This window comes from Panthera onca, chromosome D4 (genome assembly GCF_046562875.1).
Source record: "Panthera onca isolate mPanOnc1 chromosome D4, mPanOnc1 haplotype 2, whole genome shotgun sequence".
Lineage (NCBI taxonomy): Eukaryota > Metazoa > Chordata > Mammalia > Carnivora > Felidae > Panthera > Panthera onca.
The window spans coordinates 24,844,603-24,862,510 of record NC_138351.1 but is presented as its reverse complement, the minus strand read 5'-3'; the positions used below and the strand labels follow the sequence as shown (position 1 = coordinate 24,862,510).

At 41.5% G+C, this 17,908-nt stretch overlaps 1 protein-coding gene across 3 annotated transcripts in view; it reads left to right on the top strand.

The window, feature by feature from the left end:
- RASEF (RAS and EF-hand domain containing) overlaps positions 1-17,908 on the top strand; it is a 78,987-nt gene that overhangs the window by 20,118 nt on the left and 40,961 nt on the right. For all 3 annotated transcript variants that reach the window (XM_060609985.3, XM_060609987.3, XM_060609984.3), the window contains exons 2-3: positions 13,646-13,792; positions 16,964-17,054. In XM_060609985.3, the coding sequence (XP_060465968.1) occupies positions 13,646-13,792; positions 16,964-17,054 (238 nt within the window). The remainder of the gene's footprint in view (positions 1-13,645; positions 13,793-16,963; positions 17,055-17,908) is intronic.

The window sequence follows — 17,908 nt, the reverse complement described above, 5'->3', positions numbered from 1 at the left end:
TTTTGATTTGATCAGAGAGCAATATCAAAGTACACTTTGACCAGGAAGGGATGCATGTGTTTCCAAACCCTTTTTCAGTCTTAAAATTTGAAAAAAATGGTTAAGGAATGGGATGATGTGAAATCAACCAAAGTGACATATTTGATCTGAACATTGTCTCCTTTGTTGAAAATTTATGTATTACATGTTGAGCACTGTCAAAAATATTTGAGGACAGTAAGCACCTAAGAGTGCTTAGAATATGAGCAGGTTGAAGGAAATGAGGTAGGAAGTAGAGTGGTCAGAGAATTGATCCTCAAACCCAGAATTTTCCTGTGAATAAAATGAGAGAAACGAATATGCTTGAGATTATCTAACTTTCTTGGAATTGTATTTTATTGTCTGACAAATTGCTTTTATTATATATGTGGTCCTTGAAATAGTTCTACTCAAAAAGTTTTAAAAATAAGGTTATTTCTAAAACATATACACATTATATATACATTAAGGCAAAGAAAATCTTTTGATCAATCTTGTGACTGTTAAAAAATTGTGTAAGTGGAATAGTTAGTTTTGGAAAATACTTCAGCACTTTAATCAGTTACTTATTCATCTCTACTTCTTATATTTCCACGAAGAATATATCTTTCTTCATTGTGGTCTTTTATGCTTTTTCTGCACCATAAAATTGTTTGTGATCTTCTTTAGAGTTCCATTTTATGATTATCAAATTTGAAATTATTGACATCAGCATTGAGGCTTCTTTGAAGGTCATCATGTTTTTAATTGAGAAAACATTCTCTAAGCGCTGAGGTACAGTCATAGAGAAAATTCTGCCATAAGCTTAGAGCAAATTCTGATAAATGGCAGATATTCTCAATTGTATTTAGTTTTAGTATGGGGAAGTGTAAATATTGACATATGTAAATATTTCCACCCTTGATGGTCACAAGTTCTATGCTTTCTGTCTTCAAAGTACTTTCAAAGTACTTTCTTTGGCAAATACTTTGACAGATTTCTTAAGTTTTACAAGATAAGACTTGTCAGATGAGTTGTCTCCTACTATGATTCTTAGGAATGTTTTTCAGTACTGAGATGCTCCAGAATTGTAGGCCTTTTCAATTTCATTTTATTTTGGTACAGAGTATAAATTTAATCAAGTAAAAATAGGAGGTGGAGATATTCCAAATCAGAATTATGGAATTTTAGAATTTAATTTGTGCAACATTTGAGCTCTTAATCTGTTTAGTTCATCAGTGCCTTCCTGTTTTCAGGCTTATTTTTCAGTGAATTCCAACCTCTAACAGCTACAGAAGCTGAAGGTAGTTTTTTGTTTTTTTTTTTTAATTTTTTTTTTTCAACATTTTTTATTGATTTTTGGGACAGAGAGAGACAGAGCATGAACGGGGGAGGGGCAGAGAGAGAGGGAGACACAGAATCGGAAACAGGCTCCAGGCTCCGAGCCATCAGCCCAGAGCCTGACGCGGGGCTCGAACTCACGGACAGCGAGATCGTGACCTGGCTGAAGTCGGACGCTTAACCGACTGTGCCACCCAGGCGCCCCTGAAGGTAGTTTTTATAGCTCCCATTGTTAACTAATTTGATAAAAGTTTTCCAGCAGCTTTTGAACAAAATGTAATGCCAACTTAGGGGACAGGTTTACAAAAAAACCATAGGATGATTTGTTAAGTAGTTCTCGAAAGGTTCAAATGCTTCCAAAACTTGAATGATGATAAGCCACGAAAAAAAGTAATCTCCACAAAAATGTTTAGATGCTGTAATGATATGTGTGAATATATTTGAAATTCTGATAGCTACAGCTTCTCTTTCAGTTGGTAAGAATATCAAAGCCTGTTTGGGTGCAGTCATATGCACCACTGACAGTTCCACATGTATTTCTACTCCATACATTTCTTAATTTAGTAAAAATTTAATTTTTAACTAAAAGATTTTTACTAAAAGTGCTTTCGTTTTATATTGCACTGAATTTATAGTCACATTTGTAATGAGTTTGGATGTTTTACCTTCAACAAAATGAAGTTCCAAAAGCTTTACTCTGCATGAAGTGGATGGAAAAAAAAAATCAAACCATTATTGGAATTAACTCCACTGATTTTCTTTTAGAAGCATTGATGACACTGATATAAAACTGGCCTCATTTATCTCTGCAGAGTTCCTTTTCTGCTAACCAGAGACACATAAACACTTGTTGCGTCACCATGTGCATTTGTACAAGAAAACTTGGAAGTGAAAATACACAGAATCAATTTAGAAAGATAGTCTTTTGATCTAAGGGAAGGGTCATGCTTTGCATGCTTTCATTCTGCAGCTGCATGAATGAATTGTAGACCCTGAACAGTTTTCTTAAAAGATGTAAATGCGGGGCGCCTGGGTGGCTCAGTCGGTTAAGCGTCAGACTTCGGCTCAGGTCATATCTCACGGTTTGTGAGTTTGAGCCCCGCATCTGGCTCTATGCTGACAGCTCAGAGCCTGGAGTCTGTTTCAAAATCTGTGTCTCCCTCTCTGTCTGCCCCTCCCCCTACTCATGCTCTGTCTCTCTGTCTTTCTCAAAAACAAATAAACATTAAAAATTTTTTTAAAAAAAGACGTAGATGCTTTTAGGAGATTTGTTATTTATTATCTTCTGGATTTCTTGCGGTTAATGGTATCGGTCTGGTCCACCATGGTGGAGGCTAAATGTTGACAAACTTTTTTTTTTTTTTTACAAAAACTTCTTTTGTTTAGAATGTTTTTAGATTTACAGAAAAGTTGTGAAGACAGTACAGAGTTTCCTTATAACTTGTACCCACTTTCCCCCAGGATTAACATCTTGTGTTGGTGTAGTACACTTGTTAACAATTAGTGAACTGATCCTGGTACATCCTTATTAACTTAAGTCCATACTTTATTAATATTTCCTCAGTTTCTCCCCAGTGGACTTTTGTGTTCCAGCATCCCATCCAGGACCACATTCCGTTTAGTTGTTATATCTGCATCGGTTCCTCTTGGCTGTACAGTTGGCGAACATGATGATCAAGTTACACATTTATCACCATCATTTTTGTAGAAAGGAGATTTGGTACTTACCTTTTTAAAGCATGAACCTTTGTTCTTTGAAGGCATTGCTGCTAGAAGGGTGTATTGCAAAATGTAAAGGCATTACCATTCAATAAAATAAGTTATACATGTAAGTTTTACTAAAATGGTTCAGTTACAATAGCAAGAGCATTCTAGTTACTTTCTGTTGCTGTGGGGCAGGGTGGTCCGACTTCTGTTTTCTGTACCAATTTCATGTACACTGTGCCTTTAATTTCCTAATTTCCCATTGATTTGGCCACACAGCCGCCTGGCTGCCCTGTGCATCTTGCAGATAGTGGCACAATAGGCTGGTTGCCTGGATGGCCAGCAGGGCAGCTGTCCCCAGCCTTTCTCCACCACCATCTGAGATCCACAAGAGTTACCTGTCTACAGCTTCTCTTGTCTGAGCCTAATGTGTCTTATCAGCGAGCATTCTGTTCCTTAGTCCTGAAAGAAAAGGCTTAGTTACACTGTGTCTGAAAAGGATCAGGAAAGGAGAGATGGGCTTATCACTGATTGTCTTCTGATTTAGCCACCTGTTGGTGAGAAGTTTCTCCACTGCACGGGTGGGGTATGTCACACACCACTAGGTGACAGCAAGAGGTAAAAGGGTACAGATCCACAGCTCACCCTGGCTTATTGTAATGCAGCTGTTAATAACTTCGGTGCATAGTTAGTACATAGTTTAATAATAGTTACCTACTGTTAATGTAGCTTTTTGATTAGCATTTATCCAGAATTTTCCTTTTTTTTAAGTCAAGACAGAATACAGGACAACAGGATAAACTGAGATTGTCCCAGGCAAACCTGGGAAGGTGACAGATGTCTTCTAAAGGAAAATTTTGAATAGGAACTGATGTGGCACTCTTTTATTTTCTCGCTAACTCCCATCTTTCTTACCAAAACAAAGAGATTTTCAGTGAAAATACACCAGTTTGCACTAACATTACTAGATTATGCCTACATTTAACTTGATGCCAGGTAAATTGATAGAAGAGAAATACTGGGGGTATGAATGTGCAAGGTCAGTACTCTTAAGTAAAGAGGTATGTATTCTCACATACACCTGCACACATATAGAGCACGCTGACAATGTGATATCCGTATATAAAAAAAATTGTTCTGCACCTAGGGGCAAGATGTGAACGAAGGCCCGCCCGTTCCCTTGTGTATAGAAAGCTAGGCCTGCATTGCCCCATGCTCATTACTGTGCTCAGGGCCTTCTGTTAATAGACTTATAACAGGCATCAAAGGAAGGTCCATTGGCCCTCGGCCTGTTTGTGTAAATAAGGTTTTATTGGAGCATAGCCAAGCTCATTCATTTATGGTTTGTCTATGCCTGTTTTCATGCTACAATGGCAAGGTTGAGTATTTGCAATAGAAATCGTAAATGTTTTCTGACTGGTGCTTTACAGAAGACTTTTACTGACTCTTTTGGAGCACTTGGACCCAATTCCAGCATGGGTGGGGGCTGACCTCTGCACCCCCTCCCCCACCAAAACCAAGCAATCCTTGAACACCAGCAGGGTGTTCAAGAATTCAACTCAATTCTGACAGTTGGAGATAACATCAGATGCCACAGGTTAAGGGTTCATCCCCCATCCCCACTGCAGATGCCAGTCACAAGCCCCAGGCTGTTACCTGTGCTTCTGACTGGTTGGGTTTCAGTTAATTCACTAGAGAGGCTCACAGAACTCGGGAGACACCTACTTAACATTTACCAGTTTATTAAAGGCTATGACATAATATGTATCAGCCACGTGAAGAGATACCTAGGATGAGGTCCTAACCAAAGGAGATTCTGTCCTTATGGAGCTTGGGGCCCACCCTGGTGGCACATGGAAGTGTTCTGGCTTTCCCCAAACATGGAAACTCTCTGAAAAGGAGCAAAAAGATGTTCTCTTGGGTTTTTATGGAGGGTTCATTACACAGTCGTGACTGGCTCAATTGTTGGCCATTGGCGCGTCTCCTCTCCCTGGAGGTCATGGCGTGGGGTGGGTGGGGCTGAAAGTTTCAACTCTTTAATCCTATGGTTGGTCTTCCTGGCAACCAATCACTCCCCTAGGATGGGATCCAAAAGTCACCTTCGGTGATAAAAAGACTCCCATTTCACCTTTATGGCTCTGCAGCTTTTCAGGAACTGTGGATGAATACCAAATCTATCTAAGAAATGTATTTTGGTCACCCGAGTGACCAAATATATATTTCTTATGAATCATTACATCACACGCCTGGACCATAAGCTTTGCAGACTGACCTCGGGCATGACCCAGTTCTCATTTTTTAGTTTCTTCGGCACTGGCACCCATAAGACAGCAGTTCTGTCTGTGATCTGATGTGGTCCACATCACACCACTTTTTCCCTTTTGGCCCCTTCCCAAAACACAACCCAGAAGCACACAGGAGATAACCCCTAGTTCTTTCTAATGCATTGGGGTAGAGGGGTCAAGAGCAATAACAGACCATAATAATGGCCAACATTTATGGATTCCCTGCAGTGTGCCTGGTACAGTTGTGTGTGCTTCAGTAGGAGTTAATGGTCGCATTATGTGGTAGGTTCCATTACTGTCCTCGCTCTATGTCTGAGGAAACTGAAGCTCAGGAGGTTAAGCGTTTTGCCCTGGGTCACGAAGCCAGATGTGGTGAGGAAGCATTTGATTTCGCCAGGCCATTACACTTCCCCCACGCACTATTCATTCATGACTGAGGCAGGCCTCAGCTGTTGGGAGCGTGCCCTCCCTAAACCTTTAGCACAGTGCCTCTTGCTGTTTCTGTCTTCCTCCCTCCATTGGTAAACTCCCAGTAACTAAATGTCAGTGATTTCAAATAGGAAGCAATTTACAATTTGAAATGTTTCTAGACTTTGAATCGTCTCCCAGGGAGTTTCCATTTTAAAATCTTTGCTGGAATGTTACCCATATAAGTGCTTAGGGAAGTAAAATACTCGTCAGGGTGATGGGAATCCTGAAGGAATTTTATCCGTGGGAGATGTATTTGGGAGGGGGCCTGGATGAGGCACTGGTAGTTGAACACCCAGACTAGATCATCCTCTGCCTGAGCAGTAGCAAAGCAGAGCCAAGGAAAGGGCAGGCCAGTGGACTGGCTTCTCTTTCTGTCTGTGGGATGGTGGGACCAAGTTGAAGAGATCATTATTTTTTTTTTCCCCTCTGGAAGGGAGAGCCGGAAATAATTTTGTAACTGAGTTAATGTTCTCACCTTTTGTGAGAACACCAGCGGGAATCACTTCCAGTCAGAGGCGGCCGGCTTCAGGCGGTTAGTGGGCCGAGAGGCACACCCTTGTCTGGAGAGAGAGACACGAACTTCACAGAGAGAGCTAATGCTGCCTTAGGGCCAGAGCTGGATTTGGCTGTTGGAATTTATTTTCTAGTCATTTGGGGTTTACTCTGAAATATGATGTACTACGTAATAAGAGTACATTTTGAAGTCAGTACCTTTTACCTAACTTGTGTGGGGGTAAAAGGATAAGCCTTTCCACTTACTGACCAAATGACAGTATGGGTGGTTCAGGGCATCCAGAGAGATCAGCTGGTGTCACCTGAATAGGAATATACCCATTTTTATTACCCCCAAAGAAAAATAAAACTATCTGATTTTTAAATTAATTTTTATTTATTTTTTATTTTAGAGAAGGAGAGAGAGCAAGTGGGATAGAGGGGCAGAGGCAGAGAATCTCAAGCAGGCACCATGCCCAGTGTGGAGCCTGACATGGGGCTCGATCCCATGACCCTGGGATCATGACCTGAGCCGAAATCAAGAGTCAGATGCTCAACTGACTGAGCCACACAGGCACCCTGAAACTATCAGATTTTTTTAAAAAAGATTTAGTTTTTAGAGCGATTTTAGGTCCATGGAAAAATTAAGAGGAATGTGCAGAGATCTCCCATATACCCCCTGGCCACACACTTGCCAACTTCCTCCATTTTCCAGAACTCCCATCAGAATGATACATTTGTTACAGTTGATGAACCTACATTTATACATCAAAGTCACCCAGATTCCTTATTTTACATTAGGGTTCACTTGTGTACATTATGTGGGCAAAGGTACTGTGACATATACCCATTATTATGGTACAGAGTATTTTCATTGCCCTAATGAAATACTGTCTCCAGGTTTTACCTTTTCCAGAATGTCATAGAATTGGAATTAATATGTAATCTCTTCAGATTGGTTTGTTTCATGTAGTAATATGCATCTAAAGTTCCTCAATTCTTCTCATGGCTTCACAGGTCAGTTTTTTAGTGTTGGGCACTATTTTGTTGTCTGGATGCACCAGAGTTTATCCACTCACCTACCCGAGAACATCTATCTGGGTTGCTTCCCAGTTTTGGTAATTATGACTGAAGTGGCTATATGGATTCATATGCAGGGTTTTGTGTGGACATAAGTTTTCAACTCCTTTAGGTAAATTGCTAGATTGTATGGTTAAGAGTACATTTAGTTTTCTAAGTAACTGTCAAACTGTCTTCCTAAGTGAATACCATTTTGCATTCCTGCCAGCAATGAATGAGAGTTCCTGTTGATCCACATCCTCACCAGGATTTGATGTTGTCAGTGTTCTGGATTTTGGCCATTCTAATAGGTGTTGTCGTATCTTTTGTTTTCATTTGCATTTCCCTGATGCCAAATGATGTGGAGCAGTTCTTCATATGTTTATTTATCATCTGTATATCTTCCTTGGTGAGGTGTCTGTTAAGGTCTTTGACTCGTTTTTTAAGTCAGGTTGTTTGTTTTCTTACTGAGTTTTAAGGGTTTTTGAGGGGTATATTTTGGATGACACTACATTATCAGATGTACCTTTTGCAGATATTTTCTCCAGTCTGCGGCTTATCTTCTCATTTTCTTGGCACTTTCACAAAGCAGTTTTTAATTTTAGTGGAGTCCAGCTTCTCAGTTCTTTCTTTAATGGATTATGCCTTTGGTGTTGTATCTAAAACTTTGTTGCCATACCCACGGTCATCTAGGTTTTCTCCTTTCTTATCTTCTAGAAGCTTTATAGTTTGGCATTTTACATTTAGGTCTGTGATCCATTTTGACTTCATTTTGGCGAAGGGTATAAATTCTGTGTCTCTGTTGGTTCTTTTGTAAGAGGAAGCCCAGTTCTAGCACCGTTTGTTGCAAAGACTGTCTTCGCTCCATTGTATATTACCTTTGCTCTTTTGTCAAATATCCATTGACTATATTCATCTGGGTCTCTTTATGGGCTCTCTGTTCTGTTCTTGTGATCTGTTGGTCTATCTGATCAGATTTTACTTGTCTATAATTTTACACATTCTATGGCAAAGGAAAGTAGAAGTTCATGAAAACTTCTGAAGTTGTACATTTCTGGATTCAATGACAGTGGACTTAGATTTACCTTTATCTCTACAAACTTGTTTCAAAGTCCTTTGCTTAATTACCTGCTTCAGCCAAAACGTTGTGAAGATGGAAATAGGAAAGATGCATGTTTGATTAAGTTATCACTTCATTTTAACACTTCCGCTGGATTCCTACTCTCTCAGTAACTGCCCTGCACCCCCACCGTGTCTTTGCTGTGCTTTCAGGCCCTGTGAGGTCCTCTGGCTCCTGCTAACTTCTCAGGCCACATCCACATCTGATGCTGCTGCTGTCCCTCCCCCACTCTGAGCTGTCCAGCCCCACCAGCTTCTTCCAGTTACCTGCTCCCTGCCCCCACCTCTTCAGCTTATGGTTACAGGTGCCTGGGACAGGCCACCATTCCCTCACTTCTTTCCTACTTTCTGCCTAATTGACATCTACTCATCCCTCAAGTAATCCCCTAAAGGCTGGTCATGTTCACCTGTCTATGCTGCCAGAGCATCTTGTACTTAACCTTCAAATGAGGGAAGGAACTCAGTCTGTTTTTTAGCATTTTACTTTCAGGATGTAGCATGGTGCCCCTTGCATGGCATGGATGTTTTAATTTCCCACACTCATATATTAGTGTCATAATGTCAGTTTTCTTATGGCAGTCGCTAGTGTACAATGATGCAGACATTGGTACTTAATGCTGTTAGCTTTTGTTCATAGCAAACTGTTTGGGCTTTAGATCTGTTTAACTTAATAGTTTGAATGAATAGGTTAGCTCCCTATTTTAATGCTTAAGGGAGCAAGACTTGGAATCTAATGGAGTCTTTTCCTAACAACCTTATTGGATCACTGTGTTCCTTAGTGCGGAGTGGTGTTGTCTGTGCTTGGCTGTTCCCAGAGGTGCCCTTATTATTATTTTTTTTAATGTTTATTTATTTTTGAGACAGAGAGAGTGAGTGAGCACACAAGCAGGGGAGAGGGAGAGAGAGAGATTGGGAGAGGGAGAGAGAGAGATTGGGAGAGGGAAACAGAATCTGAAGCAGGCTTCAGGCTCTAAGCTATCAGCACAGAGCCCCACAAGTGGCTTGAACTCACAAACTGAGACTGTGACCTGAGCTGGCAACCACCTGAGCCGCGCAGGTGGCCCCCAGAGGTGTCCTTAGACCAGAGGTGTGCAGGCATTCTAAATACCAGCTCTGCTACATTACATACACATAAAGGTAGATATAGACGTGCTCTTCTAAGTAAAGTGTTAATCCTGTGAAAATATGTGACCCTTTAAAAATTTTTGCACATCTTAAGCATACCTGTTTTTCTTCCAAATTCGTGTAATAGCCCTTTCAGCTTCAGTGGGAATATTTGTGATTTAAAATGCATATTTCCCAAGATAATTTTATTTTGGTTTTTATTTTTTATTTTCCCAGGGACAATTTTAAAATTCTAAGTTGTAAATTTTTCGTCAGTAATTAGCCATCACCGCTGTCCTTTTTTTTTTTTTTTTAAACAAATGATCTTGTAGTTTATCAGACAAGAAGATGAGTAGGCTCAAGTTTTAAACATTTAAAGCTGGTTGATAATTCAGTGTGTGTTGTTCTCTGATCTGATGTCTTTCTCAGCCTTTCATTTGATCTCTTTCCTTCAGACATAAATTAGATTACTTTTAGTGTTAGGGGCTCTCCCAGCACTGAAGTGCAGAGTGTGTGTTTTGTCTTGGCTAACTAAAGCATATGATTCGACCCTCTGTTGGTACCGAGTATTTGTCAAGCACACCTATAAACAGGTGTACGTGGTACTTGTGAATCCAAACGTAATTGCCTGAGATCAGTCCCTGGACTTAACAAATTAAAAGAGCTTCAGGCTTGTCACCACCGGGCACCACACTCAGCACCCACCTGTGCCACCCTGGGTTGGGCTAGAAAAAACCAGATCTGTGTGTGTGGCATTGTGCATCCTCTGCTTGTTTAACCTTTGATGGCAGGAGCAAGGACACGGGGGAGGCCGGTGACTGTGGCACTCTTAGCAGAATAAAGATCGTCTTGGCACCAAATAGTGGCACCAAGTCTGCTGTGCTGAAGAACCCACATGTGTTTAGCTGCCTGTGCGCGGGGCACAGCATTGAAAGCTTGCATAGAGGGACCAGGTATCATCTCTTGTTACAATAAAACATTTTTTGTCTTTGTTTTTTTCCATGAGGTGTCAGAATTGCCAGGTACTTTCTGGTGGCTGTCTCAGCATAATCCAGGTGGTTCTCTGGTTTCACAGATAGAGACCAAATGAGGCACACAGGAATATGGGGGGCGGGGGGAAGGTCGGAATGTGCCTTATTGTCTCCTAACGTGCTTTCCCCAAATAGCTTTACGCAAACCAAATTTTTTGAGATTATCTCATTTTAATCTTAGTCATGCCTTCCTTCTTTAAAGGAGTCTCTTTGTGATGTGGACAATCCCTGCAGCGATAATATACATCCTCCTGCAAAGTAGGTTTTTAAAAATCTTGGTATGTTAAATCTTCTTCATGCCCTTGGGACCCCTGAAGACCAGCTCAACATCTACTCTTGGCACGAAGAGCTAGTTTCTCCATGGGGAGCTGGACTCGAGCCAGAGGGGCTGAGCTGGAATCCTGGCTTTGCTATCAGGACAGTGCTTACCTGTCTCTGTCTCAGTTTCCTCTTCGGTAAACAGGATACTAGTGGTAACTTCTTTATAGGGTTGCCAGGAGGGTTGAGTGACTAGTACATAATAAATGCTAAATCACTGCCTGGACTACATATGGAAGGTGCTTAGTAAGTATCTGCTTCAGTATATGAATGCTTCAGAAGAGTCTTTTGTTTCCTTGAAAGAGAGGGGGTGGTGGTGGTAAAGACTTAACCCTGGTCATAGAAGCTTTTACGTAGTAAATACAAAGCTAGCACGGAAGAGGATGAGGAAGTAATTTAATCTGGAAGAGGATGATTAAAAAAACAACATAGGAAACTATAATGCCAACTTTTTAAGTTCAAACTGACTATAACAAGTTCCAAGTCATAGTGGCTTGGAACAAACTTACAAAATACAAACTTATTTCTTTCTCGCGTGTCATTCAGATTAAAGTGGTCAGTCAGCCCTGCAGGGCAGGTGACCTCAGTGTGGGGACTCCAGAATCCCAGCGCACTCTATCCTGTGTCTTTGCCATATTAGACTTCTCCACTTAAACTATAAGGATGAGGAAGAGAGGTGGAAATAGGTAGAGGAGTGGGAAGAGAGGGAGAGGGAAAGGGGGTGGAAGGAGAGACACAGAGAGAGAGACAGACAGACAGACAAAAATGAGGATAAGCTGAGGATTTTATGAAGGATTTTAGGGAATAAGCCATGAAGTGGCAAACACACCATTTCTCTTCCCACTCCATTGATCAGAACTAGTCACATGGCTCCGGTGTACTTGCCTGCGGTTCTGGGAAGTAGCTTCTCCCTGTGTGCCGGGTAAGAAGAAGCAGGACAGATGAGCATTCCAGTAGTCTGTAGCATGATGGTTAACTATAGAACCTATCTTCTGATGATGGCAGATATTTTCTAGAATCGATCTGTTTGTATACTTCACTGTAAACCATCCGTAAACCCTAACTTCTTTATAATGTCAAGACCAGCAAAGGACTTGAGAAGATTTAGAAATCATTATGTGTCTTTCTTATTTTTGAAATTTGCAGAAAGTCAGGAAATCTGATCTCTGCTTCTGAACATTTTATTGTGCTGTTAGCCACTAAACTAGGACTCTAGGTGACAGTATCTTAATGGCCATCTCTGACAGGCAGGTCCCTATTAAGGAGAAAGTTTTTATGTTTTGTATTCTGCTGGTGATCCGTAAATGACAAAAGGCAAAGAAGTTAATGATCCAGTTATGCACTGAGGTTGCATGGGACAATATAAGAGTATTTTTTGTTTTGTTTCCTGCTCTAGTAAGTACAGTTCACTATTGCAACTAGCATTTGTACTCCGCTCTGATGGGAACGGTGATGACTGCTTTCTGTCTTATATCAAATAAAGTGACTTAATCCTGCAGGTTTATTAATAACATTTCACTTGAGCAGTTCTTTTGAATCATAATTGGCATCTACACAGATTGAACAGTTTATTTAAGACCTAGGGGATTTTATAGCCACATGGGCACCCCTTGAGGCCATGCTTAACTAAGCTTCTAGGTTAATATATACCTCAGATTTTTCACTGTTTCATAGTTCAGTGGATTAATTTTGAATCCCGTTTCTAATGCAAGGTTCAGATGTCTAACATAATTGGGAAGCAAAATAGTGTTATGGTGGATCATGTGGTCTTCAGCCTCAGACTGGGGTGGCATCCCAGCTCTGTCACTCAGTCACTCAGGGACTTTTTATCGTTGGCTCTGGTTGCCTAGGTATCTCTAGTAACAAATACCAGACTGGGTGGCTTCAACAACCAAGATTTCTCACATTTTTGGAGGCTTGAAGTCCCAGATCATGGCGTTAGCAGGGTTAGTTCTTTCTGAGGCCTGTCTCCTGGGCTTTTAGATGGTCACCTTTCTGTGTCTTCACAGGGTCTTCCTTCCTTCGCGCACCAGGTCCTGAACTTGAGTCAGGGGCACCGCGAGCCCCCCTGACTCACTCCTTTATCCTCCGGCAGGCAGGCTGCCAAGGCGCATCAGTTTTTCTTTTGAAATGACTCTGGAGTATTTGTCTTTTAATAAAAGTTAATGACAAATAGAATTGTCACATATAAGTATATATGAATTTATATGAAGTAATTTTTAATGGACTATCAAGTAACAGGTATACTCACTCTTCTGATCATAAATGCTGAAATATGTCTTATTAGAGATTGGTGGAACACGTTATTAATCAGTTTAATGGTTAACTCACTTTTTTTCTGTATATCTATTTTTTACCTTTCTGTTAAAGGAAAAAAAAGAAAAACAGCAGTAACTCCCTATCATTCCCTCCCTATGCACTGGTCTACATCTTCTAACACTAAATCATGACCTTATAAAACTAAATATATACAGTTTTTATTTATCCAGTCATCCCTCAATAAATCCAGGAAAAAATGAGCTTGCTGTTCCACTTAAAAAAATAATACGGAGAATAAGGCAACGGCATCTCTTCCCTCTCTTCTGGTCCTTCTATTGTTGCTTTTTTCTTCCTTGGTTCTTACGTATCTTATTCCTCAAAGTATTGTGAAAATTTGCCGTTTTATTTTTTACTTGGTTTAATTTAGTTTTTAATTTTAATTAATTTTTTTTTTTTTTTTGGCAGAAAAGAGCAAGTCAGTACCTTGTATCTAAACATCAACCTTGTGGAGCCAAGACTAATTCAGCCATACGAACACGTTATAAGGAACTTCATCCGTGAGATCAAACTGCAGAGCACAGAAATGGAAAGCCTGGCCATTGCAGTGAAGAGGTATTAGGACCTTTCCTTTCTCTGTGGCACGCGGGGGTCCTTTAACTGGCTCTCTGACCAGGTGGCACGTGGACTGAACTGCACTGTCTCATCATGTTGTGGGTGGGCTTCCTGAGCCTCAGGAATCTGGAGCTGCCTAAACTCAGCCAGCTATGAGGGCAGCTGTGTCGGGCAGTACTTTGTAGGGGCGGCCAGCAGCCCATCAGTAGGTCGCTGTGACCCTGCCATATAAACTTTTCAAGGCCAATGATTCCATACAGACCAGTTCAGAGAGATTTGTTATCTTCTATCCAGCCACTTGAAACGTACGGGAAACTTTTCATCCAGAGAGGCAGACAGGACTCCCATTTGAAGCCTGGCCTCGTCACTGACAGGTGTGTGATAGGCAGGTTTCTGCATCTGCAGAATGAAACGATAAATATTCACCTTCTCAGGATGTTGAGATGCAATCGATGATGTCATGGCTGGAGCCCCTGGCGCAGGCTTAGTGGTGGGACTCTTCCTCTCTCCGGCCCTCCCCACCCAGCCTGAACTGAAAGCCAAAAAGCTTTAATCGCGTACTGTCACGCAGACAGTTTGTGTAAGCCATTCATCTTATTGGTTTTACCAGCAGCCCAGTGCAGAGAAAGAGCTTAGATATGTTACAATCCAAACATCAGCCTTTTTGCCCCCTGGAAGGACCACAGTCCTTTGGCAGTAGTGGGAAAGAGGGCATGTTGTTTGCCCTAATTCCTGGGTGTTCTGCCCCACAGATGCTCGTTGCTGCCATCTGTTTTACCAACATCTCCGAGCGTGCAGCACGTCCTGCTGGTCTCTGCCAGAACTTGTGACAGCCTCTTTGATAGGATGTGCCCCATGTGCATGGAGGCAGGAGAGGGCTATTCCTCTGTCTCTTTATTCTTTCCTTCAAAATGATGATCAAACTATCTAGTTGACTCTCTGCAGTAAGTGAAGGGAATTAACGTATAGAAGAGTAATGTTTTGAAACATTGATGCTAAGTAGGACTTTGTATAGTGCTGGGGTCACGCAAGAGTTGTACCATTCACAGGGGGTTTCTTAGAAGATTTTCAGTTCCTGACCCTGAACTTCTCCCTCAAGTTTGCCTGCTAGGGGCTTTCAGTAGGATAGGAGGGTGGTCCTCTGCATTCCAAATTCTGTAGAGCATTATGGAGCTGGCGGTGATTCACAGACACACATGTTGAGATTTTAGAGTGTCCAGTGAATATGTCTTAAAACAGACTAACTTCCCTGTACACACACACACACATATACACACAGACTCACACAAAACCATGTGGAACACACACACACACACACACACACACACACACACACACATTTACATGTGACCTTTAAGGATGTTACCATGTAAACCCATCGGGGAAAAAAGAATGGGATTCTTAATGTTCTCATCAGCAGCCAGGCTGCTCTGCTCCTGTGGAGTGAGTGTGTCATGTGTGTTGAGCTGTGTTAGTGCTTCTCTCCTTCCTGCTTCTGTGTTGTCTGGGTGGAATCCAAAGTCAGGCTCTGCCCTAGCTGTCTGAGACGTCGCTGAAGGGCTTACATGACAACTGTGCAGTTATCTTATGTTCTTACCTGAGGGCCATCCGTCCTCACCTGGGCTTTTTGGTTGGGGGAGGGTCTCCATCTTTTCGCCCTGCACTTGGACCTGAAGAATGGTCCTAGTGTCTGGATGGGAGCCCTGGACTAGGTTAGAGTGGACAGTCTTCATCTCATTAGACATTTCACTAGGAGTTAGGAATTGCTGGGGGCAAACACTGTGTCATTATAGAGTACCCCAATTTACCAAAAAAAAAAGTTGCTCAGAAATGAGGAGGCAGAAAGAACACATTCAGGAGCAGTCTCAGATGCCCAGATGTTTAGAAGGAGCATCTGGATATCTAGAAGGGGCAGTTGGAAGAATGGTCATAGAGGGAGAAGGGATATGTGGCTTGGCTGTTTACATTCCCAGAGTTGACCAAATCAAACCAAAGTTGCTCTGGAGATATGTATTTCCTAGATTTCAGACAGTAAGTATTTATAAACGAACCAGAAATAGCTGACTTTCTAAACCAGGTTAACATACCTTTGGACAAGCTGTAAGGTAAGGATGAAGAAAACACAAGCAGGAAGTAGTAGGAAATCATGAAAAATTTTATTCTGGGCCCTTCTCCCAACCCCTCAGTGTTCATTTGGAACTTGATATAGAAATTAAACTATAGCATGAACAGACTGCTAACCAGGAGTAAGTAAGTGGAAAGCGGGTAGGACGGTATGGCAGAAGCCTTCAAACTGGAAGATGGGAGGTCTTATATTTAGGTCCTGGTCTCTACTTTTTATTAACAGCATGTCATTGATCGTCTAAATCTCACGCGGCTGCTTTCAAGTCTCTTGTAATCTAGTTGAGTAGGCAAGGCTCATGCAGGATAAAATTTAGATAATCAGACCTGCAGCAGAGAGAGAACAAATGATACTTTTTCTAGGGCTTAATCTGAAGCCTCAACCATTGTAAAGTGGCAGATGTCTCCATACTAGACAGTTGCTCAAGAAAACTATCCCAGAACTCTTTTCAATGAAATGTTCCCATTTCTGACTTTTTGGCAAATCCGTGTGCTCTGCCTCTAGAGAGAGGTGATTTAGTGATGACATTAATAAAAGAAACAGAATTTTTCTACAAGGTAAAGACCATATATCTGTATTCTAGAACTTTGGGAACTGATTAGAAATAGTTGTTGAGATTCCTTTTTTTTCCACTTCTAACTGTAGTACTGTGTGTTTCATAGAATAAAATCTCAAAATTATATCTAACCATCTGTTTGCCATGGGGTTCTTTTTTTGTCCAGAGTTGTCACTCAGTCATGGCAGTAAAAAGGATTTTCAGAATTTATTGACAGCTTCCCAGTGATTTGGTATCTTTATCTGTACTTTGCCACAGTCTAGTTTAATACTGTTCTATCTAATTTATACCATTTATTTAATGCCTAGTTTTAATGTCATTTTACACCCAAATGGTCAAATTGCCAATCTCATTTTATTATGTGGAAGGAACAGGGAATATTACTTCAAACGGCGGGTTTCTCCTCCTCTGTAAAAATAGGGGTTGGAATAGCGGAGGTTGAAGTTTTCTCTGCATGTTGCGGTGACAAGGCGTGCATCCTCTTGAATTTCAGAGCCCAGGACAAGGCAGCCATGCAGTTGAGTGAGCTGGAGGAGGAAATGGACCAGAGGATTCAGGCGGCAGAGCACAAGACGCGGAAAGATGTGAGTGTGTGGGATCGGCCCCTTCTTTCCACGAATCTTGAGGGAGCACCTTTTGTAGACTGGGCGCCAGGCAAGGTGGTGCAGCAAGTCCAGGTTCCGGGGGGCTCTCAGTGAGGGCAATTTTTGGTGGTGGTGGCTTTGTGGGGAGAGTAAGGAGAGAGAGAGAGATAATAAGTAATCAAATAAGGCAGATAATTTCAAGCACAACAAGTGCAGTGAAAAGCAAGTGTGGTAGACCGCAATGGGGAAAGGAGGCGGGGAGGCCAGCAGCCTCTTTGTAGAGGCGATGTGAGAGCTGAGGCCTGAGGACGAAGGCAGAACCCTCTTTGGTAGAGGAAGGTGGCTCAGCTTTTATACCATTGTCACTGACCATGTCCACTGCCAACTTTAAATCTAGGTTGTGGGGAAATTAAAATTCTCTCTGCAAACTTCAGTGTTTTATAATCGAATATACTTTTTAAAAATTTTTATTTATGTATTATTTATTTATTTTCTTAGAGAGCGAGAGAGAGAGTGTGTGAGTAGGGGAGGGGGCAGAGGGAAAGAGGGAGAATCTTAAGCAGGCTCCATGCTCAGTATGGAGCCCGGCATGGGGCTCGATCCCACAACCCTGGGATCATAACCTGAGCTGAAATCAAGAGTCGGACGTTCAACTGACTGAGCCACCCAGGCCACCCCTTAATGGGATGTGCTTTTTATTCATCATAGGCACTCTTGTGGTTGAAAGTTACTACACCTTCAGTGATTCCCGGAGACACAGTAATTGTCTTTTTTCCTTATGTAATATAGTTAGGTGATTAATGTTTACTGAAAACAGAAAATAGATATATCTTTGAGGCTAACGTTCAGTTGAA